The sequence below is a fragment of the Manihot esculenta genome, chromosome 1 (genome assembly GCF_001659605.2).
Source record: "Manihot esculenta cultivar AM560-2 chromosome 1, M.esculenta_v8, whole genome shotgun sequence".
NCBI classification, from domain to species: Eukaryota; Viridiplantae; Streptophyta; class Magnoliopsida; order Malpighiales; family Euphorbiaceae; genus Manihot; species Manihot esculenta.
Genome location: NC_035161.2, coordinates 38123887 through 38150720, shown reverse-complemented (window position 1 = coordinate 38150720; position 26834 = coordinate 38123887). Strand labels below are relative to the sequence as shown.

The window sequence follows — 26834 nt, the reverse complement described above, 5'->3', positions numbered from 1 at the left end:
TATAATCAAAAAATTAATTAAAAAAATCAGTTTTTTAATATTTATAAAAAATAAAATAAATAAATTTATAGAATGAAAAAATAACCTGCATCTTTTTTTTCTCAGTTCCGTTTCGAACACGTTAGATTCCTCATTATTATTCAATGATCCATTGTTATTTTTAAAATAAAATAAAGTTATATACTGATTTATTTTTAATTTCCCAATTTAACAACTAAAAAGTAAATATTTAGAAATTTATCTATTTTTAAACATTAAATTTAAATAAATCATTCATATATGTATTACCTTTAAAAACTCATTATTTAACAACATTACCGTTCATGTTCAAAAAAAAAAACAACGTTACCGTTAAAATTACTGAAACAACCTTATTATTTTGATCCACCGCCCTTTTCAGTTGTTACTGCCAGACGCGAGTCGGTTACAACCACATGTCTGACCGCCAGGTACCAATAAATCTCTCTCCCTCTCTGCTTATATAATACCCCCGCTATTACTATATATCACCCTTACCTCATAATTTCCTCTCATTGGCTCCTTCAAACCCTAGGTGGAATTTTCGGTAACGTATTACCGAATTCAATTCCCTCCTCAGATCCCTAGATTTTCTATCTTTTTTTCTCTCAGATTGTTGCCCGATTACCGCAATTTCGTCCAGTCGGGGTGGCATGGGAAAGATTCTTAGAGAAGCCACCAAGAACTCTTCTTCTTCCTCTTCCTTGGCGTCTAATTCGACGACGACTTCCACGTCGATCACGGACACGGTGAACGGTTCCCACCAGTTCAAGATAACGGGTTACTCTTTATCCAGAGGATTGGGGATCGGGAAATATATTGCGTCGGATACGTTTAATGTAGGGGGTTACTCTTGGGCGATTTATTTTTATCCAGATGGGAAGAGCGTCGAGGATAATGCCACTTACGTTTCTTTGTTTATAGCGTTGGCCAGTGAAGGTACAGATGTAAGGGCGCTTTTCGAGTTGACACTTTTGGATCAGAGTGGGAAGGAGAGGCATAAGGTTCATAGCCATTTTGGGAGGACGCTTGAGAGCGGGCCTTACACGCTTAAATATCGTGGCAGCATGTGGTGAGATGCCGTGTTATTTCCCTCACTTTTTAAATTTAATTTCGTTGTTTTGTGCTGATTTATTGGTGGAGCTGGATTCACGGGGTTCAAGATTTGTGATGGTTGTTGAGATGACTGCGAAAGATTGTTTCATTTTATTTATCTTTTATTTGCTAGAACCATCTAGAATTTAGAAAGGTCGGGATGTTGAAGTAGGTGTTGGATTTGTAAACTTTGGTAGCTTAGTAAATGATTCTTGAATTAACTTCGGCATGCAAGAATGAAATATTGGTTATTGCTCGCAGGGATTTCTGAGGATCTTGATATATAGAACAAATTAATTTATAATTTGACCAAGTAGCCAATTCTCTCTCTCTCCCCCTCTATCTCTTTTTATTCTTTTGTTATAATTTGATATTTCTAAAAAGTGTGTCAAAAGTTGATATAGTGGTAAAAATAACGTTGTTGTTTGTATGGTTTGATATTGCAGTATCTTCTTCCTATGCCATACTTACAAGAATTTTCCTACTGTTCCCCATAACCAGTTATGGTTAAACGTGGATTATTTTTGTCTTGCTTCGAGGATTGACTTGGTACAGAATTTTTTTTTTTTTTAATCTTTGGTACACAATCTAGGTGTTCCAATGGCTTCAAAATTCGTATCTCCACTTGCCAGTTTAATATTGTGCAGGGTGATACACCTGCATTAGCATTGATGTGTAATGGTCAAGGAATTGGTAGGATGACAAGTTTGATGGCTTATTGGGCCCTAGAAAACCTTCTGATCATGTAGCCTTTATCGATAGGCTGATGCATGTCATGTGGCATCTTGTGCATGGGTAATATCTTCTGTAGATATGAAACATTTTGCCTATGCATCTTTTGGATTTTAATCTTTTGTTACACTAACATCTAAATTGTTACGTATATCCAATTACGGAATTGTTATCTGCAGTATATTATAGCGTGTACAAGGTAACCATAGTTTTTGAATAAAGTGATAGATTTGATGCAGAATATAATTGTAATGATATTAATTGTTGACTGCTGCAGGGGATACAAAAGGTTCTTCAAAAGAACGCTTTTGGAGTCATCGGACTACCTCAAAGAGGATTGCCTTCAAGTTCACTGTAGTTTAGGTGTTGTTAGGTCACACACAGAAGGACCTAAGACTTATTCTATACCAGTACCACCATCTAACATAGGCTGGCATTTTGGACAACTATTGGAAAGTGGAAAGGGGACCGATGTAAATTTTGAAGTTGATGGAGAAGTTTCTTCTGCTCACAAATTGATACTTGCTGCTCGATCACCCGTGTTTTGGGCCCAACTTTTTGGTCCAATGAAGGATCAGAATACCCAGTTAATAAAAGTTGAAGACATGGAGGCTCCAGTTTTTAAGGTGGCATGATTATCCTATTTTGCTTGCCATTTATCCCATTCTGTTTCTCAGATGCTTGGGTGTCTTTACATTTTGTTTTGTTATTTGTTTTGTCCATATTTGACTGAAATATTCTCAAGGTTTGATGCACATTCTTTTCTCCTTGCAGGCTTTACTTCATTTTATATACTGGGACACTCTACCTGACCTGGAAGAGCTTACTGGTTTGAACTCAAAGTGGGCCTCAGCTTTGATGTCTCAGCATCTTCTTGCAGCAGCTGATAGGTATGGTTTGGACAGGCTCAAACTGCTTTGCGAGGCCAATCTCTGTGAGGATGTGGCAATAAATACAGTGGCAACTACACTAGCCTTGGCAGAGCAGCACCATTGTTTCCAGCTGAAGGCTGTGTGTCTCAAATTTGTTGCAATGTCAGAAAATTTGAGAGGTTGGCAGCTTCTTCCAAATACTTGTTGCATTAATATTGGATAAGAGATTAAGATTGGAAATGTAATTTGGTGCCTCATTATTTTGCAATTGCATGTTAATTTGTGTGAGGTTGGACTGTTGCTTTTTAAAATTAGATATATGATTCTTTTTTCTTTTATTTTAAAAATATTTGAGAAGAGCACCCTATTTAGCGGATGATTTTCCCTTTTTGCTTGGTTTGCACTTTCATGATGTTCTTTGGCTGAATAACAATCTCCATTTTCTCTTTCAGAGAAGAAAGTAGTGTTTCTTTTTAAATTCTTTTTCATCTTGTGTAGATGTGTGCATATGGTATGTTCAGTTTTGAACTGAAATTGAATTGTTACCTAATAGGAAACCAAACTGGAAATTTTCAGTTTTATTCGATCGATCTGTACTTGGCAAAATTTTCCAGAACTACAGAACCTCTTCCTGCATGCAATTACAAACTCTCTCTAGAATTAACAGACAAATAAGGCAAACTTCTAATTTCTAAGATTATTATTTACAATGCTCCTCTGAAGATTGCTGATGGTTGTATAATTTTTGTTTTTCAGCTGTGATGCAAACAGATGGCTTTGAATATTTGAAGGAAAGCTGCCCGTCAGTCCTTACAGAACTCTTGGAGTACGTGGCTAGGGTGGGTGAACACTCCGTAATATTATGTAAGCATCGGAGTGAAGCTGTCATTGATGGCAGTGACCTGAATGGGAGGCGGGTGAAGCAAAGGTTATAGTGGAAAACTGCTAACTAATTCTGGGAGCATCTTCTTGGTCAAACAATATGAAACAAACAAGTTGTAGGAGCAGAAAACATTTTCACTTTGTATGCATTCTGAAATGTGGTTCATTCGGTGTCTGTGGTGGGGCTTTTGCAATGTAAAGGTTTCGTTTTGTAGGCTTAGGTTTTCTTTTTATTATTATTTTTTTATTAAATCCCTTGATTTTTTAACACGTCCCTTTTTGGCTTGTTTGTTGGATGACCGATTTGTGCTTGCCCTTTCTCTGCATTTATATTGTAGATGCAGTGAAATCAATCAACAATGTTGAACATAACGTGTGCTATTGGCCTTGCCATGTGATGCTTGTGAATTCCGGTGTAGATTTTTGGAGCAGCAAGCATTTTTTCGCTACGGGGTAAAACAATTGCGTTGTAATTATAATTTTGAAACGAACTTGCTTTTGCAAGTAGTGAGGATAAACTATTAGAATGATTCATTAGAATTATTCCACATGATCTCCAATAATTATTATTACAATAAAAGATAATTACTAAAAAACTATTCTATGATTTAACTCTATTTTTAAGTAAAGTCTATATTTTAATTAGTAATAATGTTTCAATTAGTAATAAAAATAATCTTTTACTTTTACATATCTAGTAAACTTTCTGAAATTTAATAAAAGTAGTATTTTCATTTTTATATTTTTAAATTTAATCATTAAATTTTATTTGATTAATAAAAAAATTAAAATTAAAATATTATATTTTTAATTAAAATTAATTCTTATGTGTTTACCGATTGGTTTTAAATATTGTTAAATATTATAATTAATAAATTTTTATATTTATAAATTAATCTCTTTATTTATTAAATTTTAATATTTTATAAATAAAAAACAATAAATATGATATTTTTTTTCTAATTAATAAAAAAATTATTAAAAAAATTAGACTAAAAACAACTCTTCTGATTTAAAATTAAGGGAAAAGTTAAATTAAAAACTCTTTCTATTTAAATTTAGATGCATATTCCCAAGATTTTTTATTTAATTTGCAATTTATTAATTTATTTTAAAATATTAAATTTAATAAATATATGAAATTAATTGAAAAAATATATAAATATTTATTTATAAATAATTATAATATTTAAAAACTAATTTATAAGATATAAAAATGAATTATAATTAAAGAATTATTTTATTATAAAATAAAACTTTATAACTAAGTATGAGGAATGAGATTTGACTAAATAATAGTTAGGGTTGTTGAGAATTGTCATTCAAAACTTTGAGGAGATAAAACAACGTGGAGTAAATATAGGGAATGGGATTTGTCTATCGAGGAAATCAGATCCATATTTAACAAACTTTCGGGAGGAATAATAAAAAGTTAAAAAACCATAACCTAGGGTTATATTAGTAAATTCGATCAAAATTAGGCATTTCAATAATAAAACCCGCTTCCCGGCTTCTGGGCTCTGCTCGAAGTCGGGAGACACTTGAAAGTGACCTTTCTTCAGGATTTGCGAAGGGAGAGTCGAAGCTGAGGATCGTTTTCTTTATTCCTTGGGGGATAAAAATGGTTTAAGTTTGATTTTCCTATTACATCCTTTGATTGTTCATTTCCTTTATGACTTAATCCTTCTGACGTTTTGAAGTTTTCTTGCGGGCTTTGGTTTATGGCAGCTGTTCTTTTCGTATTTCAAGGATTTGGTTGGTAGGGAAGTGACGGTGGAACTCAAGAACGATTTGGCAATTAGAGGAACGCTTCACTCTGTCGATCAATACCTCAATATCAAGCTCGAGAATACTCGGGTTGTCGATCAGGACAAGTACCCTCACATGGTATTTTCTCATCTCTTACTCTTTTCACTTCCACGGCCTCAATGTTTTTATGTCCCTTTTTCTGTAGCTAATATGTGTTTGAATTTTGACGATTATTTATTTATTTTATATTTTTGTTAGCATTGTGGATTTAGTTTTGTGGATTTAGTTTTGGGCATTTAGGTTTTGGTGGTTTAGGGTCTTCAATCTTTGTAGGGTTTGAGGTTTGGGTTACTGTTGTTATGTGCAAGCCTAGGAAAGCCTTCTATCATAATTCTTGTTACGGTATTGATATTGGTAATCATGATGTTGATAACCTTGTGTTTAGGCTTCGTTAAGGTCCATCTTTTTTCAGGTTTGGGATACACTAAGGCTTCTTGTGATTTTGAATGATCTGCTGTCGATTATTAATGGAAGTTCGGTTTTTTTCTATACATGTGTATTTGAATGTCTGTTTTTCGATCTCATTTTCTCAGATTAAAATTACTTACAGCTATTATTGGGAATTTGGTGCTTCTTGATTCTTCGCAGCAACCATACTCATGGAATGTTCTTGGCTCATTACTGCACTGTGCAGATTTTCAGTCTCATATTTAAGAAGCATCTTAGCAAGTAGATTTCATTCATTGTAATTTCATGTCTGTTGATATCAACTCCTCTTGTAGGATGTCTGTTTCAACTTCTTGCGTTGCCTCATATTCTTGTTGCTGCTATACCTCTTCTCACCATTTCTAATGCAATTGTTTTTTCTCTCAGAAAAGTGAAAATTATTATTCATGTTCCTGGGACTAACTCTTAGACATACTCATCATGACTTTATCAGCTGCTATATCTGTTATTTTTGGCAGTTTATATTGTTAATGGTCCATTTGGCAGTGATTTTGGCTGTTTTCAACATATGTGCACATAATGTAATTGAATGATTTGTGCATCAACTTGCCAAAGTTGGATCCTTCTTCTGTGCTGAGTGCCTTTTGAGGGGGATTTGAAAAAAAAAAATATGTGCCTTGTTGCAGTGCCCCTGTTCGCCCATTGTATTCTTGTTAAAAATACCCTTTGAAAGAATAGACCGACTCCATCAAGATTCAAGACATGGGATCTAGTTGCTAAATGAAGCTCAATGTGGTCAATCTCATTTCTTCTATGTACCAAAATACTAATGGGAGAAGAAATGAATGCAAAGGAATAGAATTGGCCTCACTTGTTATTACATGGGGTTCAAACCATTGTGCTGTTAAAATGGATATGGCTTATGCAGTATGCTGAAGATAATACGGGAAGGATGATAGTGGCTTCTCAATGAACTGGAAATTTTGTTATTTATACCTGACTTTATATTGGAGTTCCTAGTAACTGATTTAAAAGAGGAACATGAATTCGGGATAGTGATTGAATGATGATGGGGAGCTCAATTGCATTGATGAGTTGTAAGAAAACACAGCTGCAGGAAACCTGGATTGGACCATTGTTGTTCAAATAGAGTTTCAAATCTTCAATTTCTTTTTTACCTTTAAATTATGTCCTTGTTGGACCTTCTTCTGATTGACTTGACATTATAGGCATAACCATTTGCTTATTTTTATGCCTGTTTTCTGGTGCATTATCTAGGATGTTCTAGAAAAAATAAAGAAAACAATTGTTTCCTTGACTGTACCATAAATAATTTTGTTGAGGAATTTCCTTTATGCTTAATTTCTTTTTGCTGGGAATACTGCCAATTTAATTTGTGTGAGCGTGGGTTAAGTCATCAAACATACATTTCATTAGATAAATGCTTGAATAAACTCTTCATTTCAAAATTAACACCATATTATGTGAATCTATAGTGTGTTTGAACACATCTGTATATATGCCATCTTCACCAGATGTGCTCAACTCATCATTTTGTCATTATAATTCTGCTGATCATTGTGTCGTGCATGTCTTTTGGTATAGTCATGTTTTCAACCTAAGTATTAAGACTCTAAAAAATACTCCATCTGAACGCGTGGTGGTTGTTGTATTGCATCACCTGCTTCATTTAACACCCCTGTTACTAGTGCATCGTTCTCCTTCCCCTCTAATCCGGCATGATTTTGCTAGCTGGTCGTAATGATTTTTGTGTTCAATTGCAGCTTTCAGTCCGTAACTGTTTCATTAGAGGATCTGTGGTTAGATATGTTCAGTTGCCTCCAGAAGGTGTTGACATTGATTTGCTCCATGATGCAACAAGAAGAGAAGCTCGGGGTGGCTGACTTTCATTTGAAACTGTTGATCGTATTTTTATGGACTTCTGATGTAATTGTAGTTTAAAACAACTGTTTGACATTCTAATTCTGTATGTTTGTCCTGGTGACAAGTTCATGAAGATTGAAGCCACAAACATATTGACTGGTATTGCTCAAGGAAATTTATACATGCTATGATGATGAAATCTTTTGCAGATTGTTTGTGCGCCAAAAGGAAGTATTTGTGATTGTATGATTGTTTCTTTTTTGTATGGGGATGGTTAAAAAATTGTTATTCTGCCGCAGCACTTAGCCGCACCCCTTTGGATTTTTCGGTGAGAACTAAGATTTTCATTCGGTACGTTGAAAGGAGTCCAATCCTCGATTTTTTATGGCAATCCCCAGATATTATGCTTGATTTACCCGCAAATAATCATTGACTAGGTTTTCGTGCTGACATTGTTCATCCTGGTAATTATAGACAGTTACCAAATTTAGAGCCTCCATGAGGATTCATTTTCTCATGATTATTGTAGATGTTTTTCCAGATTATTCGTTGCTTATAGAACAGTCCGTCTTAAGCACCGACCCTATTTCCATTTTCCAATCAGATGCAAATGCAAGTCAAATTAGAAATTCTACACACAACAGCTTTATTGTAATTATTGATTATGATGTGTTTTGTACATAACTCTTTAACTGTTGTGATAATATATTCAATATCAACTTGATCCTAAGATGAGAAGATTATGCAAGTGGATAGCTACATGATATATATGAAGTTGATAGCACAACATATGCTTTCGAAAGTTCCAGAAGAGGCATTTGTAAACATGGAAATATAATCCGTTTAGGCTAATTTCCAATAATAGAGCAAGAGAAATCATGCATGCTGCCATTTTAATGTCACCAAAAGTCAAGATTATCGAGATACTATCATCAAATTAGGGAAATATTAGTATGTCAAAATCTCCAAGAGTTTTGATACATGCATCGGCAATATCATTTATGATACTTTGCATCAGATATTTACTGGGTGTTTTCAAGGTTTTACATGGCAAATGGACGTCTGTCTATTCCAGTATGCATCTCCATTCATTGTTTTACATTTGAACCATCTAAACATTTTCCCTTTCTAATATTGCTTTCCTCTTTGTAGACTTGTGTTTTGAAAATGGATCTTGGTTGTTGTGCAGATTTTCCAATCAGTGAGGGAAAAAATTGCAGGAAATCAACGGTACAGATATCTTGCATAGGGTAGAAACGTCTGATTATATATGGGTAAGTTTTCTGATGAGGGTTTTAGTATTTTATTTATTTTTGCTGCATTTATAGGAGTTCACCATATAAAATTAGATACAGAGTACGGTTTGGTACAAGTTTATGGCTTTGCGGATTCTACCATAGGCCAAAAGACTACTGGAAAGTAGGCAGAGCTTTTGGCCTATTAAAAATTGAAAAGGACTCTACAAGCTGAAGAGAAATTAAATCCGGGGAACAAGGAAAGAAGTAGTTGCAGTAAGGACAAGGAAACTATCGAATGCAAAGGCAAAGACCAACCATGTTTCTGTCATTCTGGTTCTGACGATAAGGACAAAGGTGTTTATGTCCAATTTGAAGCTAAGATATCTATGAAGGTTGAGAAGCAGGAACCACAAGGGCCAAATAATACAATTTATGTGCCTGTTCCAGATCATGACATTTGAATGCAGGTGGTTTTGGCTGACATGAGCAGAGAATGGCTGATCCTAGAGTTTACAGGGGTTATCGAGCCCCTCAATCTTGGCATGGAAGGCCATCCTATACAAGGACACCACATTGGCAGTAAATTATCCCGCCACTTACAGCAAGCCACCACTGCCCCGAGAACCACCACTAATACCACCTTCTCCGCCTCGGCCACAATTGCCATTGTCGAATGTTTATGCTGTCTATAGTGGACAGACAGAACCCCCAGAAGGAAACTCCTGCTATCACACAATGTTATGGCTTGCAGTATAATGTGAATTGCAGCAGTATTGTGCCTTGCAGACCATTGTCGTTTTTCATCTTACTTTCTAGCTGATGCTTGTTATTTGGACTGGTTAGACAATTTGATGTGGGTTTAGAAGTTGGAGAGAATGCTACCTTTTCTCCCTTCTCTCTACCACACAAGGTCTAGAAATTTGGGATATGGTGTTACATTATCCCCATCATTAATCTCTATGAATGAACCCTCAGCTGATAACTATATCACATTTAACAAAACTCACAACTCATCAAATCAATTTTGTATTAGAAAAAAAAAAATCGCTCAAAATACCCGTAAACCATAAATATTTAAAATTTAAAAGTTGAATCATGATTTAACAATTGTCTTTGATTTAATACACTAAATCACAAATAAAGTGTGTAATTTGAATTAACCATTATGAACTATATATAAAATGAATTCAAAATTATGTAAGTTTATTCTTTTTATTTTTTTTAATTATAAATAATTTACTCCCTTAATTTTTATTTTATTAATAAAATAAAATAATTATTTTATTAACTTTATGCTATCTAAAATTAAAAAATTAAATGATTATAAATACTAAAAGATATAAGAATTAAATTGTTGTAAATTATTAAAATAAAAATTATTTTATTAATAGTATGAAAATTTAATGATTAAACTGTAGTTTTTATTAAATTTTAAAAACTATATTATAATTTAACATATGATTTGATATTTCATGTAAGCGACCGTAGAATATAATTTCTTCCCTTTGCCTTTAGTAGTCGACGCCGTCACAGTGACGGTGGAAATTTATCAAACGCTCGGGCTCTAACATGTCCAACACTTCTTTTGCTTTCCTTTTATCCATGAATTCCTCTTCGCAGACATTCCCCTGTTTGGGAGCTCAATAGATTGTACGGCGACAGAGATGGCGGTGTCCCTGCATCCGGTTCAACAGACTTTGTGGGACTCGGTCCTCCAACTCACTAAATCAGCACAGGATAAGAACAGTGACCCTTTACTCTGGGCGATTCAGCTCAGTTCCAGCCTCAACTCTGCCGGGGTCATGTTACCGTCGACCGAGTTGGCCCACCTGTTGGTCTCCTACATCTGCTTTGAGAACAACGTGCCCATCACGTGGAAATTCCTCGAGAAGGCATTGGCCGTCCAGATCGCCCCTCCCATGCTTGTCCTCGCTCTCCTATCCGCCAGGCACGTCCATTCCTTAGCTCATGCTATCTTTAACGTAAAACTCTGCACAAACACACACAGCACACTACATCTAACCTCTGTTTCTTTTGGAATTTTACTAAACATGGCGGTTTTGCTGGGAGTTTCCTCTCTTTTCCCCCTTTTTTCTTATCCGCAGGGGAGGTTAAGCTATTTCATTTGGGTATTATTTATGAAGTATCTCCTCCATAAAAATCGCTTGGTTAATTAATTTTAAAATTTTGGGACTATTTGTAAATTTTGAATATGCGGATACTCTATGAATGCATACGTTCTAGTATTCTTGGTTAGTTAGAAAAACAAGTTCTGAATTTTCTTTCTATTGCTTATGATTTTAAAGTCCTTCGCTCCACTTGAATTCCATTTGTATATTTCTTTGCGATTTCTATATTATTTTTGCCCCTTTTTTATCGTGATCTATCACAAGACTTGAACTCGTTCAATCCTTTTTTTTTTATTTTTATTTTTATGTTGATGTTGACTTTAATATTTTGCCGCAGAGTGGTTCCAAATAGACAGCTTCACCCGGCTGCATACAGGCTTTATATGGAGCTCGTTAAGAGGCATGCCTTTTCGTTTTCATATCAAGTCAAGGGGCCAAATTATCCGAAGTAAGTTTCTTTCATTGCAAGAGAATTCTAAATTCTTTATTGTTGGCTTCTTTGGTTATGGAATGCATGCTCGTCCATTAAATATTAATATTGAGATAGAGCAGAAAATAAAGAGATATATATAATTGGGATTTGGTTTAGATATATATATAGGTGGGCTTAAGGTGTATTTTGGTAAGTTTGGTCCAATTTGTCTCCCCTCGCTATCAAACGGTCATTTAATTTCATCCGACGCTATATGGACACGATTCTGAAGGTTATGGAATCTGCTGCCCTCCACAGGTACGCCCCCCACGGGTACAGTAGGTTAATCGAGTTGGGCCTCTCATGACTTGGGCCTCCCACATATAGGCTCGAACCCTGTCCGGTCCGTCTAAGTGAGTCCTGAGCTTATATGTGAAGCATAGTTGAAGCTTGACCTTTTCGGCATGGGCTCAGCCATGACTGGAGTGCTCAGGGCCCGTTTATCATCAGGTGCCCCTTCATCCTGCTCATTAATTATTCTATGATCAATGAGAATTAAATCTTGAAACTCCAATTATTACTGCACAACTCAGCCCAAGACCAAAGTAATAGAACCTATGATGCTTTTGCTTATATGTTACAAGAACTCTCCTAAACTCTCTTTATCCATTTCAAACTTACGCTTTTAATTTCACTTAGTGCTCTGCCTTTTATGCTGCTTTTGCTATTTTGCCCTTTCTCTCCCCTATAATTTCTGCCTTTCTGATCCGATATACGTCGTACTCTTTTCACGGCTTTTGCTAGAATTTCTGATGTAGTGAGTCTGGTGTCCTCTATTAATCCTTTCTCTTTTTCTGATTAATTTTCCAGCCCGACTATTTTGACAGCATCATCTATAGGATTAGGGCACCACTTCCTAACGAGAGGATTGTTCTCCTCTACTAGGAATGAGCAGTATTCGGTTCAAACCGGAAAAACTGACCGAACCGAATTAATTTGAAAATTCGGTTCGATTTCTTATTCATTTCGGTTCGGTTTTTTATTCATTTCGGTTCGGTTTTTAATTTCAAAAATTTTGATTATTTTGGTTCGGTTCAGTTTTGATTAGAAAAAAATCGTGATAATAGTATATTATTTTCAATAATATAGAGAGATTAGATCATATTAAGCTTAAAATATTCTAATTAAATTTTAAAATATTAAAAATAAAGTGTAAAAAATAAAAAAATTTATTAAAAATTCAAACCAAACCGAATCAAATCGGTTCGGTTTTCATAAATACCAAAAATTCGGTTTTCGGTTTATTCAGTTTGGTTCGGTTCAAAACCGAACCGACCGAATGCTCACCCCTATCCTCTACTGTCCGTCGGCGGGTCTGATAGACGCCTAGTAAGGGTGCAATTTGATCTTTTTTGTCAAACAGCGCGATTTCGGGTTGACCTTCCTTTTTATCCTTTTCTTCGTTGAGGTCTTTCGTCATTTTAGGGTGACTTCTCGAATGCTGTCCTCTAATTCCATATTGTTCATGTGCTGCTTCGAGCCCGTTTGCCTGTGCTGGTGTTTTGTCCTTTCTATTGAGCTGTTCTATACTTTTTTCTGTCTCGTTAGGTCTACTCATAGGTTCTATTACTTTGGTCTTCGGGCTGAGTTGTCCATATTACTTTAGTCTTTGAGCTCTCTTTCGTCGTTGTCGAGCTAAAAGAGAGTTTAGGATCAATTAGGATGTCGATCTCTCTTGGGGGAGGTTTAATGGGGCGGTTGGGCTAGAAAATAAGAACTGTGGTTGGTTTAATGGAGTGGTTGGGCTAGAAAACGAGAATTATGGTCCTTCTTGAGTTGATATGGTCCTTCCTGAGTCGAGTTCGGGTCGTTTGTGGTGTTTTTAGTATGGTTCTCGCCGTGGTTGGTCATATGAATCTCAGTGGGTGAAATGAGAATGAGCAGACGGTACGAATTAATGTTCTGAGATTCAGTAAAAGGTGGGCTTAAGATGTATTTTGATAAGTTTGGTTCGGTTTGTCTCTCCCTGCTTCCTTTGTTCTTTTTTCCCTTTGTCCTCTAGTGACGCGTAACCGTCATCTCGTGTCTATACCTCCCATCATAGTTACGCTTGGCCGTACGTACGGATATACTGCCTTCTTTCTTATCGTTAGGCGGCCATTTAATTTTATTCGGCGCTGTGTGGACACGATCCCGAATGTTATGGAGTTTGCTGCCCCACGAGTTCAACAGGTTAATCGAGTTGGATCTCCCACGAGTTGGGCATCCCACGTGTAGGCTTGAGTCCTGTTCGGTCCGCCCAAGCAAGTCTTGGGCTTATACGTGAGGCAGATCTAACTGTTGGTCCTTAATAGAGTTGAGATTTGGCCTTTCCAGTGGGCTTAGCCATGGCCGGGGTGTCCAAGGCTTGATTATCATCATTGACCCTCATCTCTTATAAATTCTGTAGCTGAAACTGATCATTTCAAGGGTAATTTAGCAAGTGCGTGTGTGGGCTTTACTGTTCTATGATTATTACAGGTTTAATTCCACATTTTCAGCTTCATTCTAATGACATTTGATGACTTTTGCAAGATGACTCTTGCAAGTCTCATGTGGTTCCATTGGCTGTGTAATTATCTACTGTCTTAAGAAGAAATTAGAACAGTTTTAAGTGTCTAATTGGTCGCCTTTTTGTAAGATTGCAATGCTAACTAGTTGCATAATGCATAATGAAGATGCAAAACTTGGAAGACACTATTTTCTTTGTAATTGATGGTTTCTTGCTTTTTTCTGTAATATACTCCTTACTACTACCAAAAGTACCAATATTTCTTGTGATGCAATTACAGGATTATGAAATCAGTTGATGAAGTTCTTCGTCTTTCTCAAATATTTGGCCTTCAAGTGTATGAACCTGGGCTTCTTCTGGTTGAATTTGTTTTTTCAATGGTGTGGCAGTTGCTTGATGCATCATTGGATGATGAAGGATTACTGGATCTTACCTCAAAAACGAATTCTAAATGGCTAAACAGCTTGCAAGATATGGAAATAGATGTTCATAAAACCTTTAGTGAGAAGAGAAATAAGCTTTATGAGGGGCTGCACAACGAGAATACCACAATGGCTATTGAACTAATGGGAGAGTTCCTGCAAAACAAAGTAACGTCAAGGATTCTCTACTTGGCACGACGAAACTTGTAAGAATTTATGTTTGTATCTACATTAGTATTTTTCTTGTGCTTTTTCATTTTGGCTTGGAGATGGTAGTGAAAAAAAGCCTTTCACGGAGTAACTTGTGTTCAACCTTAAAAGTGCCTCTTGGCTGTAATATTGTGATCTACTGAACCTTGGGTGGTTCGCAGTAGAAATTGGAGAAATAATTTCATTCAAATGTCACTAATTTCAAGACTCTACTATGGTTTTAGGCCTTCACACTGGCAGGGCTTTATTCAGCGAGTGCAGCAGCTTGCAGCACATTCAGCAGCCCTGAGGAATTCCAAACATATATCTGCAGAGATACTTATTCAGTTGACATCTGATACTCGACCACTTCTGTCTCAAGAGTGCAAAAAGAAATCACAGCAAGACTTTCATTCTGTCATGTCTTCTGGATTTCTGAGGTCTTCTGCTGGTCGCTGCCACAGAGCTAGTTGGTCTGTGCTTTTTCTTCCAATAGATCTTTTTCTACAAAATGCTATGGATGGATTACAAGTGGCCGCAATCGGTGCTGTAGAAGATCTTACAGGTACAAGTCAATCCTTGGGTTTTGACTTTGAAGCTTAAATATCCTGAAATGGATATCTTCTTGACAATAGTATTGATGCAGATCAAATGTTTCAGGTTTGGTAAAAGCTTTGCAAGCAGTTAATGGTACCACCTGGCATGATACTTTTCTTGGTCTGTGGATTGCAGCTTTACGGCTTGTTCAAAGGGTAGGGATTTATTCCAACTTGTTAAAAGAATTAATCCTCTTTGGATCACTGCTTAGTTTCATCATGCTTTAAGTTTGATAGAGTTCTATTTAAAATAGATTTGGAGCTATGAGCCAGAATAAGTAGAGAAACAAATGTTACCTATTGCTAATTATGAATTTTGTGAAGGTAAAGAAGAAATGTGTTGCAGGTGGTTTAAGGCACTTATACTTCTGTTCTACATTGAAGCATTTCTCAATTAATGGCCTGGTTAAGTAAGAAAATGGCATGCAGTCAGCTCGCAGGACATATAATTTTCAATGTTCTTGTGGAATTTTACACATCTTTCTTTTATAAATGAACAATCCAAATTCAAATTTATTGATTTCTGCCTTTTTTCCTAAGCTTTTGTCCATTTGTGGTCTTTTAGGAAAGAGAACCCAGTGAAGGTCCTGTACCTCGTCTCGATACCTGCTTGTGCATGCTATTGTCTATTACGACACTGGCAGTGGCTAATATTATTGAGGAAGAAGAAGGTGAACTGATAGATGAAACCGAACACAGCCCTGCTAGCCAAATGAAAGAGAAACAAGGTCCAGGAAAATGTCGCCATGGGCTTATTACTGCATTACAATTGCTGGGTGATTATGATAGCTTGTTGATTCCACCTGAGTCTGTTACTTCAGTAGCCAATCAAGCTGCTGCCAAAGCTACACTGTTTGTCTCTGGAGTCAACAGCAGTAATAGCTATTATGAAAGCATGAGCATGAATGACATGCCTAGTAACTGTTGTAAGTTATTAGTCTCCACATTGCAATTTCATTTTTTTTTTATATATTTTTTAAGTTGGCGAGGAAATAAGAAAGTATTGATGATGCTAATGCACCTTTTTTTTTTTCTCATTTTGAACCGAGTTAGTGCAAACGTCCAATGTTGCTTTTTCTGACCAAAATATTTTGCTGCAGAAGGGCTTGCAGCAATTTTATTTTTTTTATTTTACTCTGTGGTCTTTTCTTGTGTCAAAAGCTACTTTCGCTCCCCATACTGCTCAAATAAGAGTTCTTTCTACCTTTGTTTTTTCGTCCCTTCTTAGCTCCTAGATTTTAAATGAGCAGTCGTGGACCTACATTGTGGGCCCCCCAAAATAAATAAATAAATGAATAGTTATTTATAAATTTTAATGTATTTTTCTTTTCAAAAAAATATTATTTTCCAGAAATTTTTAAAATTAAAATTTTAATGTATTTCTAAAAACTACTGCTTACCCTCAAATATGTTTACTTTTATTTCGACATTTGCACGTTTAAATAAATTTCATTTATATTTTTACATCCTCTTAATATTTTACATTTTAATTTTAGTCCCTATATTTTTAAGAAGATTTTATTTAGAATGACAGATTCTTTCAAAATATCCAGAATTTGAGGAACATCAACGTAAATTTTCAATCATCATGATTTAAGTTTAAAATTTGGCGACCCTTAGTAAATAATCCTACGTCCATCCCTCAACATGAGCCCTTTTTCTTTCCTCTCCTATATTTTCATTTATTATCTCCCCTAGTTATCATTACGTATTCAGAGCTCTCTCCAGGTATTTCTTTGCTGCTGCACCGTTATATTAATTTGTTGTTTATGAACCTTATATTTTTTTGTTGTTTACCATGGGGCTCTCTAATCCTTTTTTTTTTTTTCTAATTCATTTTGCTATTTTGCAGCTGGAAACATGAGGCACCTGATTGTTGAGGCTTGTATTGCAAGAAATCTGTTAGATACAACAGCATATTTTTGGCAAGGTTATGTGAATGCACAGTCCAACCAAATACCTTGTGGTGTTCTTGGCCAAACACCTGGGTGGTCATCATTGATGAAGGGGTCACCTCTAACACCCTCATTGATAAACACTTTGGTTTCAACTCCTGCCTCAAGGTATGCCGCCTGCTGTATCTCTTATTTACTTTAGCTACAATTATTTACCCTGGAAAGCTGTATGGTTATGTCTGTTCTTCTGATAAAAAAAATAGTATACTGTGATTTCCAATGGGACAACTGGGGCAGTGGGGGGTCTCACCCATCCCCCATGCAGCCTGGCATTTTCTCTGAGGGAGACCTTAGTAAATCCTTTATTCCTGGTGCTCAATAAGGAAGGCCTTCAACGTTTGTGCAGTTGATCAAATCATATTGTATTATCAACTATGTCCGATTAGCTTCACTATGACCATACTCATTGTTGTTTTAGTAGTCAGACAAATATGTTGGATTATTTAGAAATTGAGTCTTAAGTGGTTGGCTGGAAAGTGAGAACTGGTTGTATCACTAGGTGCTGTATCTCCTATTACTCGTATGTTTCTTGAAAAATGTTGTTTAGATTCATTTTGGAGAAGCAATAGTATACTCTGTTATTGAAATACATATAAAAACTCGTGAGTGATTTTGCATTTACCTTGTTGCCTGATGGTAAAGGGGCTGTGCAGGATGTGAGGTACTCTTCTCAATGTCCATTTTGCTGGGAAAAGTAGTGTTGATTAATTGTAAAGTTTTCTGGCCTGTACAGTTTATATGATACAATGCCTAATAGTCCCCTTCAATTTGAATCAGTCATCATCCTTCTCCTTCATAATGTAAGATAACATACACAAGGAAAATTATGCTCAGATTGCAGATGCATACCAATCAAAGGTGGTAGATGTGTAATTTATGATACCATTCCCTTATTTGCTAACTATGACCTAATCTTCAGTTACAACATTCTTTTTCCCGAAGCCCAGGTATATCAGATGCTCTGTTCTGTAAACTTACTATTAGGTAATCCCTAACTGTTGAAAGAGAAAACATAGGAGGAAAGAAAGAAAGAAGTAGGAAGAGGATTAGAATAGAAATGAGAGAGAAAAGAGTAATTTCATTAGAGATTTTGGAATTAATCCACAGTGGAGCTTTCCAGCTCATTTATGCAGCTGGAACTCCTCGACAGCTACAATTGCACTGCCCTTTCCTCCTTTTCCTAACTACTTACAATTTCTAGTAACTTCTCAAACAACTCTTCCTCCAACTGATAACAAGTTCCTCCTTTCTGTACTTATTCTTATATTTCCTCCGATATGTGACATTACCCAGTGGTATGGCAACTGAATTTAAGCTCATGGATTTGATGGAAGTTTACCAGAGATCGAGAAGATATATGAGATTGCAGTCAGTGGCTCCAATGATGAGAAGATAGCTGCTGCTACCATTCTTTGTGGAGCGTCTCTTTTTCGTGGTTGGAATATACAGGTAATTCATTGGAAGCCATTTAGCTTCTCTCTCTCTTCCCCTGCACCCTGTGAAAGTGTTCTATTTTTAATCTGGTGCATTATTTGCAGGAGCAAACTATTCTTTTCATTCTAAAATTGCTGTCACCACCAGTTCCTGCTGATTATTGTGGAAGTGATAGCTACTTGGTTGATTATGCTCCACTTTTGAGTGTTCTGCTTGTTGGAATATCATCAGTGGATTGTGTGCAGATTTTATCCTTGCATGGTTTGGTAAGTCGAATTATGATAGTGCATTCCTTTTGCTGACTAGTATGCAAGTGCATGTTTCAGAAAAGGGAAAAAAAATTGATGGAGCAAGTTCATAAATGTTGAAATTGAGAATGATAGCAAAGATGGGAGAAAATAACAAGCAAAGATTCATGTGGTTCAGCTACCAAAAGCCTCATCCGTGGACACAAAAGCTTGAAATACATTTCATTCACTTATGTTCTGTTCCGTAATACATGAGTCCATATTTATAATGGAAGATACAAGACATACATGGCATGATATCAAACCACTCCTAAACCATTGACTTTTTGGGAAAGAAATTCATGAATTACTTAGAGATTCTCCAGTGTGAGAAATATTCTATGAATTAAGGGAGAATCCCAAAATTTCATCAATTTCAATAATGAATATGAATCTGCTAAAAATTATATTAGTTTCTAAGTATGGAGTGTAGAGGGTTACCATTTTTGTGAAAGTTACCATTTTTGTGAAAGGTGATGTGTACCGAAGAAGCATGTCTGGATCTTGAATTCATGCAAATGAAAGAAAACTGATGTGAAAGGGTCGCACAAGTTAAAGATAGGATACCAAGTTGTAAAATGAATGGAAATCTTTAGGCCTTCATGTTGTTGCTGACCTAATCACTTTTACATTTCTTGGCAGGCTCCACTACTTGCAGGTGCATTAATGCCCATTTGTGAGGTCTTTGGTTCAAGTGTTCCCAAGGTCTCAAGCACATCAGTGGAAGGAATCTCTTGTCATGCAGTGTTCTCCAATGCATTCTCGCTTCTAGTGAGATTGTGGAGATTTCATTATCCACCCATTGAAAATGTGATGGGAGATAAAACACCAGTGGGTTCCCATATAGGCCCTGAGTACCTCTTATTGGTACGGAACTCTCAATTAGCATCTTTTGGAACTTTGCCTAGGGATCGGATCAAAATTAGAAGATACTCTAAAAATTTAAATATATCTTTAGATCCCATATTCATGGATTCTTTTCCAAAATTAAAACGCTGGTACTGGCAACATCTGGAATGTATTGCTTCCACATTTTCTGGCCTTGTACATGGTACCCCTGTTCACCAGCTTGTTGATGCACTCCTCAATATGATGTTCAGAAGGATAAATAGAAGTGTTCAATCTCTGACTTCTACAACTTCTGGAAGTAGTAATTCCTCTGGCCCTGGAGCTGAGGAAGCTTATGTTAGACTTCAAGTACCTGCATGGGATATCTTAGAAGCAACTCCATTTGCACTTGATGCAGCTCTGACAGCCTGTGCTCATGGAAGATTATCCCCTCGTGAACTGGCCACAGGTTTGCACAGTTGGCTTAAGATAGTATTCTTACATCAACTAAAATTTTTAATGGATACAGACAAGCTGGTATACGTGTAGGTCATAATAATGAATACAGAGAAAAATTTAAAGGGATTACGAGAGTGTTGAAGAGGAGACTACTATTCAGTTCTAAGAGAATACAAGCTATAAGCACGAAAGCTGAATGCTAATTGTTATATATGCTTATCTGTAATATATTTCAGCCTACACTTCGTATTGCAGGGCTTAAAGATCTTGCAGATTTCCTACCTGCATCTTTGGCCACCATTGTCAGCTACCTTTCAGCTGAAGTTACGCGGGGCGTATGGGGGCCAGCTTTCATGAATGGAACTGATTGGCCTAGCCCTGCTGCCAATTTAGCCACTGTTGAGCAACAGATAAAGAAAATACTTTCTGCCACTGGTGTTGACGTCCCAAGCCTTCCTGCAGGTAATTGTTTCTTCATGTAGATTTGTTGTTTCTCTTATTTAAGGTTTGGTTTGGGGAAATTTCTTCAATGAATGAAACATTTTTCGAGCTGCTTTACATTTGGCCTAATAAACTTCAGTACATACATTTTGTAGATCTAAAATCTTTTGCGAAAAGTTCTTCTCACTATAAATCATTGCATAGCTTGACTTCCAACATATGCTAAGAATTTATATGAATGCAGATTATCATCTGCCTTCCCAGTTCCTGGGTAAAAAAAGCAAGGATTTTAAAGTAAGTTTTTTCTTTCAGAGGGGAGCTCTCCAGCTACACTTCCTTTGCCATTAGCTGCCCTAGTAAGCCTCACAATCACTTATAGACTTGATAAAGCATCTGAACGGTTCCGTGTCCTGGTTGGCCCAGCCTTGAATGCCCTTGCTGCTGGTTGCCCCTGGCCATGCATGCCTATCATAGCTGCCTTATGGGCGCAGAAGGTAAAGCGTTGGAGTGACTTCCTTGTGTTCTCTGCTTCTGGCACTGTCTTCCACCACAATAATGATGCTGTAGTTCAGCTACTGAAGAGTTGCTTCACTTCTACCCTCGGTTTCAGCACCTCTCACATTTCTAGCAATGGAGGTGTTGGTGCCCTTCTAGGCCATGGCTTTGGGTGTCACTTCTCTGGTGGGATCACTCCTGTCGCGCCTGGAATACTCTACTTAAGAGTGCATCGATCTATCAGAGATGTCATGTTCATGACGGAAAAAATTCTGTCTATTCTAATGCATTCTGTTAAAGACATTGCAAATAGTGGGCTTCGAAGAGAGACCATGGAGAAATTGAAGAGGACGAAGTATGGGACAAGATATGGACAAGTTTCCCTTGCTGCGGCAATGATGCGTGTCAAGCTTGCAGCATCACTTGGAGCTTCTTTAGTTTGGATAGCTGGCGGTTTGAGTTTGGTTCAATCTTTAATCCTGGAAACTTTACCCTCTTGGTTTATATCAGCCCATGGGTCAGAGCAGGAAGGTGGGGAATCTGGAGGTCTAGTTCCCATGCTTGGAGGTTATGCACTTGCATACTTTGTGGTGTTTTGTGGGACATTTGCATGGGGAGTGGACTCACAATCACCAGCTTCAAAACGACGGCAAAAGGTCCTTGGGTCTCACTTGGAATTTCTTGCAAGCGCAGTAGATGGGAAAATATCGCTTGGTTGTGATTGGGCCACTGCACGAGCATATATATCAGGGTTTTTGAGCTTGATGGTGACTTGCACACCAACATGGGTGCTTGAGGTCAATGTTGATATATTAACGAGGCTGAGTAAGGGCTTGAGGCAATGGAGCGAGGAAGAACTATCTGTGGCCTTGCTGGGACTTGGTGGAGCCGGTGCAATGGGAGCGGCCGCTGAACTTATCATTGAAACTGGGTTATAAGCCCTATCAGATACTAGTTTTTAGGTATGATGACCTTTAGAAGAGAAAACCATATATATGTATATTGAGGAACCCCAGTTATAATTTGTTGTGACGGAATCATAGCTCATGGTGTATTGAATTAATTTGTATAAGAAAATAGGATTTTAGTTGCTGATAAAAATTTTCTTTTTGCTCAACTCTGGAGGCTTTTGGTGGTTCTTGTGCCAAAACGTTACCCTTCTGTGACCTTTGGATATGGTGAATTGGGCAAATTTAACGGCCAGATATCTCTGGGGTGTTAACCGTGAATCCTATGATCACTGCACAGTTTATAAACCGATTAATACTTGAGAATTAATCTCTTTCACTTTAAATAGGAGCATGGTTGAAAAAAAAATTCCATTGAGTTGAAATTTTATAAAAATTTTTATTTTAAATGGAGTATAAGATACACTTTTGCGCATGAATACTCACTTCCAACGCTTAAAAAATAAATATTTTTGTTTTTAAAATATTAAATAAATAAAGAGGAAAATAAATTATTTTTAAAATTATTTGTACTTGATACAAAATATTTCTCTTTAAAGCAAAAGAAAAAAAAAAGAGAAATGAATATTTTTAATCTGAAATATTTAAATGCTTTTTCTTTTTGAAACTCCTTTCTTTAACTCATGAAAATATAATAATTATATGTTTTATTCTTTCTTAAAAGAAATTATATTTAAATTGGATAAATCAGGTATTTTCTTTCATTTTCTAGCTTCTCTTCAATTTCGCCTGCACAGTTGAGCATTGAAACACGAAGGGTTAGTCTTTACTCTTTACAGTTACAGGGTTCTTTTTCTCTCTCACTCGCTCACAGCTTGTTTATTCTCAGAATCTGATGATAAAGAAATGGAGGCAAGTGTGTTCCGGTTGACATGTTTGGCCTCTCTACCGTCCCCCTTCTCGCCTGCTCTTGTCCCTGCCTCTCGCTTCTACTCCAAAAGGCCACTCGGCGCAGGTTAAGTCCCTACCAGACACTGTACTAAACAATATTGTAGTACGAGTGTATGCCTATCTTGAGCTTAGCTGAAAGGCCTCTCTCCCTCTCTCTCTCTCTCTCTCTCTCTCTCTCTCTCTCGCATATTTTCTTTTAGGGATGGGGGTTGGTGGGGTGGTGGTGAGCTGCTCTACTTTGGTTTAATTTGATGTATTTCTTTGACTAGCAGTTTTGACAAGGTGCATAAGCAAAGAAGAGCCACTTCTTGAAGGAATGCCGAAGGAATATTACGATGATGTACGTATTGATTTCCCTCTTTTTTCTTTTTACTAAATACTATATATATATATATATAGGTTATTGCATTTGAGATTCTTATTTCTACCTATTGCACCTTGATAATCTCCCAGCTTATTAATGACTAATGGAATAAATCAGTTAAAATTGTGATGATTTCTTTTATTATTCATTATCTACCAAAACAAAGCTTATGTATTGGTTTTAAGATAAAAGTTTGGGTGTGAAATAAGTAAAAAGTAAAAATCCAAGTTGCAATTGTCGAGATAAAAGGTCATGATCGCTTGTGCAATGCTCTTGTTATGTTATTTGAATTGTTGCAGTGGCTTTAATGAATCAAAAAGTGTACAATTTTGTTTCCTCTTATGGCTTTTTAAGTCCATAATATTAATGTATTTTTCTGTTCTTGCAAAAATTTCAGTTGAATATCAATCTCAAACTTGGTTCACTAGGTGATTTATCTAGTAGTTGTTTTATGATAATAACACACTAATGTGTGTTAAGAAGATGAAACTACTTTTCTAGACAGCTGACCATGACAATTTACTGGCTAGGAATGGCAAGCTCAACAACGAGAAAAGTCTAAGGAGTTGGAGCGGCTACGTCAACAGGAAGATGAAGAAGAAGAAAGAAAGATTGCAGAGTATCGTGAAATTGGCTTGCGGTTGAAGGGATATCCAGAAGAAGATGTAAGAAAAGCAAGAAGACTGGTTTCAAGCTTTATCATGGCTGCTGAAGAAGTGGAAGAGGTAATCAGCTATCATAAAATGAAAACCCCATGTACTACTGGGCTGACATTTTTTCTTTTTGTAATTGACAAATTTCGAATTTAAAATGGTGATAATATGGCAAGTTTATTTATTTGTTGTTAACATGTCCTTTGTGTGTATGGAATGTGTGTTCAGGCAATTTAAACAAGCTGGACAAATACCTTATTTGGCAGTTTGAACTTCATCTAGCTTGACATGAATGTTCAGAAACAGTTTGGGATTAAATGAATGTGAGAAAATTTTACTGCTAAAAATATGATGACATTAACAAGGATGTCCTTATTGAGGATAGCACATTGTTTACTTCAGTAGTGGGTTTACAGGGATGAGTGACAATAGCTTTGCCATTTTTCATTCTTAATGCGATTCATGCTACATAGTCTCTTTCATAGTGTCTCGTAACTGTTGATAAGAATGTTTATTGTCGTGGTGGGGAGAAAATTTATTTTCTTTGTCCTTCATCAACATGAATTTCTCACAGTATGTTAATTCCTGTGAAAAGTAATCCTGTTGGATAATGAATGTTCATAACTTATGGAGGATGTGATTTAATGCAGAAAATTGAGGAAGCTGCTGAGAAAGGAGAACTTGACGAACTTGTTCTAATGGTCATCTGGAACCGCCTTGATCTTGCTCGACGTGATGTTAGTGGATTACACCATCTTTGTTATCTCTATTGAGGCTATGCTGTTGTCAAAAATGTGATTCAACCTTGACTTTTTTGTAAAGAGTTATATCCATATACCTCAATGAATTAATGAATGATACTGGTTACAATGTCAAACTTCAGCCCTATTGTTATTATATTTGTCTGCATGTGTGCAAAATGCAGCTTCATGCATATTGATACAGTTATTAATCTGTGTTTCCAGGATGAAAAGGAGGCTATTAGAAGTCTCGATCTTTTGTACAGAAGGGTTGAGGTATGTTTCTGTTCATATTATAATAAGCACCTTCCGACAAGTATCACTTTTTGTTGTGAATTTTGCAAATTGGTGCTTTACTTTTTGTACATGCCTAAAGAACTGAGGAAGAAACTCTTTTATAATCAAGGGGTTAGCTTGGACTAATCTTTTAAACCATATGGCTGAACTTGATGGTTTTAAGTATTCTGCTTCCCTAGTCTACATAGGATTCTTATAACTTGGCATCTACGTATTATACTGAGAGAAAGCCTTGACACAGTGGTTAGGTTCCTCCTTTGTGACCTGAATGCTATGGGCAAGTCATGGGAACAGCTTCCCTATGCAGAAAAGCTGGGGAGGGCTGCCAACAAAAAAATGTTCTTGTGACCATTGCCCCACAACTCAAAAGTTATTTTGAGTTGTGTTTCTGTGTCTTTTATCTATCTGATTAGCTGCAGGTTCTGCTGATACATGTTGCCAATGCCATAATATAGAAGTTCTTAATTATTAAATGTGGCAGCTCATTGTTGTGTCCTAAATAATTTTGTCGTTAAATTTTAAAATAAAAATAAGTGATAAAAATTTTTCTTTGCAACGGTGAAATACTAATCATTTTATAGGACTGTTTACATGTGTGTGTATATATATATACATACATATCTGTGTATGTGCTATTGTTATTATTCAATGAAACCTACTTCTGTACAATCTGGTTAAATAATAGGATCCCTTGGAGGAGTGAACAAAATATAAACTGTTGCATACCTGACGAATCTTGAATCCATAACTGTATTCTTCTAGCTGCTTTGGCATTTCTGGATTTGTCTTTTTATATTTTGATGGTGCAAAAAAATCCATGTCTTGCATTTCAGATGGAGATTTTGAGACGGGAGGCCACTCCTGCTATGAGACTGTTGAACGATCTTTTGAATATGCATGATGGGTTTGATGATGAAGGCTGGCTGAAAGAATGCAAAAAATGCATGATTAATACCTTTCCGCGAGAGGATCCATTTAGCATTCTTGTTCCAGCAGGGTTTGACATTGATAAGGTATGTTGTGAATGATGCAAATTTTGTGCGACTTCATATTTGAAATTCATGATGGCACAACCAGCAATTCTCTTTTCTGCAAAGTTGGTCCATGAGTTTACGATTACACATAATTGCTCTGTTGTAAACAAAGTTAATCTATTGGCCAAATTTTCCCTGTTCATCAGCATCAAGGGTCATTGCAACCACCACTAGAAGCAGACGATGTTCTTTTGAGAGTAGATTTTCTCAGGGAGGTTGATTCTTTGCTCCAGGAAGTTCGGCAAGAGCAAAGTGAAGCACATAATGTAGAAGGGTTTGATCCTGAATCTGTTGCAAGCATGCTGAAGCAACATGAGAAGCAACGAACAATAAGGCAAGTAGAGTCCCTGCTAGACTTGGCCATTAATTTGAAATGGTAAAGGGGCCATACACTCGATCCAAGTCTCACTGTTAATGAAGAAGAGGAGATACAAGTCCCATCCCCTCTGACATTTGGTTAATCTCCAACCCTTTTTGTATCTACTATGGAGGCTAGACAGTACTCAGGAAAGTCACTATGCTTGAACAGTTCAATAATGTGAATGAAATTTTGTATTCATATGTTTCTTGTTCTTTGGCTTCTACAATTGTGAATGCCCTATTTGCACCACTAGCACGTTGGATGATTTATGACTCACCCGAAAACGTGTCAACGGACATGAAAATTGCAGAGAGCAACTTATGCTCTGCTAAGCCTTAAGCCTATTCATGGCAGCGGGTTAGCCATCTGGCAGAATCAAGCACTCAAGGCCGTAGATCCAAGCTGTAGTTG

The 26834-nt window shown here is 36.5% G+C and overlaps 4 protein-coding genes across 6 annotated transcripts; all 4 read left to right on the top strand.

Moving 5' to 3' along the window:
* The first annotated feature begins 500 nt into the window (after positions 1–500).
* LOC110611914 (BTB/POZ and MATH domain-containing protein 2) lies at positions 501–3980 on the top strand. The gene is made up of 4 exons (XM_021752480.2): positions 501–1090; positions 2123–2471; positions 2620–2896; positions 3474–3980. Exons 1-4 carry the CDS (start codon positions 672–674, stop codon positions 3650–3652), a joined length of 1224 nt encoding a protein of 407 aa, XP_021608172.1. The 5' UTR covers positions 501–671; the 3' UTR covers positions 3653–3980.
* Positions 3981–5065: 1085 nt separating this feature from the next.
* Positions 5066–7887, top strand: LOC110611921 (sm-like protein LSM2). Its single transcript, XM_021752493.2, has 3 exons — positions 5066–5223; positions 5328–5486; positions 7580–7887. Exons 1-3 carry the CDS (start codon positions 5221–5223, stop codon positions 7697–7699), a joined length of 282 nt encoding a protein of 93 aa, XP_021608185.1. The 5' UTR covers positions 5066–5220; the 3' UTR covers positions 7700–7887.
* Positions 7888–10437: 2550 nt separating this feature from the next.
* LOC110611899 (mediator of RNA polymerase II transcription subunit 33B) lies at positions 10438–22232 on the top strand. 2 transcript variants are annotated; one of them, XM_021752461.2, is made up of 12 exons: positions 10438–10865; positions 11384–11494; positions 14290–14637; positions 14866–15185; positions 15281–15372; positions 15782–16142; positions 17069–17279; positions 18506–18620; positions 18710–18871; positions 19535–20189; positions 20435–20641; positions 20933–22232. In XM_021752461.2, exons 1-12 carry the CDS (start codon positions 10582–10584, stop codon positions 22051–22053), a joined length of 3987 nt encoding a protein of 1328 aa, XP_021608153.1. In that variant the 5' UTR covers positions 10438–10581; the 3' UTR covers positions 22054–22232. The 2 variants fall into 2 exon arrangements, with proteins under 2 accessions (XP_021608153.1, XP_021608160.1); XM_021752468.2 differs by lacking the exon at positions 10438–10865 and adding an exon at positions 11777–11968 and having other exon boundaries at positions 11380–11494.
* Positions 22233–22711: 479 nt separating this feature from the next.
* LOC110618491 (protein PALE CRESS, chloroplastic) lies at positions 22712–26623 on the top strand. Of its 2 annotated transcripts, none has more exons than XM_021761639.2 (8): positions 22712–22841; positions 22913–23038; positions 23247–23314; positions 23869–24063; positions 24642–24728; positions 24957–25007; positions 25862–26041; positions 26209–26623. In XM_021761639.2, the coding sequence occupies exons 2-8, from the start codon at positions 22930–22932 to the stop codon at positions 26440–26442; spliced, it is 924 nt and encodes a 307-aa protein (XP_021617331.1). In that variant the 5' UTR covers positions 22712–22841; positions 22913–22929; the 3' UTR covers positions 26443–26623. The 2 variants fall into 2 exon arrangements, with proteins under 2 accessions (XP_021617331.1, XP_021617324.1); XM_021761632.2 differs by having other exon boundaries at positions 23244–23314.
* The last annotated feature ends 211 nt before the right edge of the window (positions 26624–26834 follow it).

Excerpts from the sequence above, each read along its gene's own strand:
- LOC110611914 (XM_021752480.2), top strand. The coding sequence starts at position 672 with ATGGGAAAGATTCTTAGAGAAGCCACCAAGAACTCTTCTTCTTCCTCT. Across the intron at positions 1,091-2,122 it reads AAATATCGTGGCAGCATGTG|GGGATACAAAAGGTTCTTCA; the intron begins GTGAGATGCCGT and ends TGACTGCTGCAG. Across the intron at positions 2,472-2,619 it reads TGGAGGCTCCAGTTTTTAAG|GCTTTACTTCATTTTATATA; the intron begins GTGGCATGATTA and ends TTCTCCTTGCAG.
- LOC110611921 (XM_021752493.2), top strand. Across the intron at positions 5,487-7,579 it reads AGGACAAGTACCCTCACATG|CTTTCAGTCCGTAACTGTTT; the intron begins GTATTTTCTCAT and ends GTTCAATTGCAG.
- LOC110611899 (XM_021752461.2), top strand. The coding sequence starts at position 10,582 with ATGGCGGTGTCCCTGCATCCGGTTCAACAGACTTTGTGGGACTCGGTC. Across the intron at positions 15,186-15,280 it reads TGCTGTAGAAGATCTTACAG|GTTTGGTAAAAGCTTTGCAA; the intron begins GTACAAGTCAAT and ends CAAATGTTTCAG. Across the intron at positions 17,280-18,505 it reads GTTTCAACTCCTGCCTCAAG|TTTACCAGAGATCGAGAAGA; the intron begins GTATGCCGCCTG and ends ATTTGATGGAAG.
- LOC110618491 (XM_021761632.2), top strand. The coding sequence starts at position 22,930 with ATGGAGGCAAGTGTGTTCCGGTTGACATGTTTGGCCTCTCTACCGTCC. Across the intron at positions 23,039-23,243 it reads CAAAAGGCCACTCGGCGCAG|CAGTTTTGACAAGGTGCATA; the intron begins GTTAAGTCCCTA and ends TTCTTTGACTAG. Across the intron at positions 25,008-25,861 it reads TTTTGTACAGAAGGGTTGAG|ATGGAGATTTTGAGACGGGA; the intron begins GTATGTTTCTGT and ends CTTGCATTTCAG.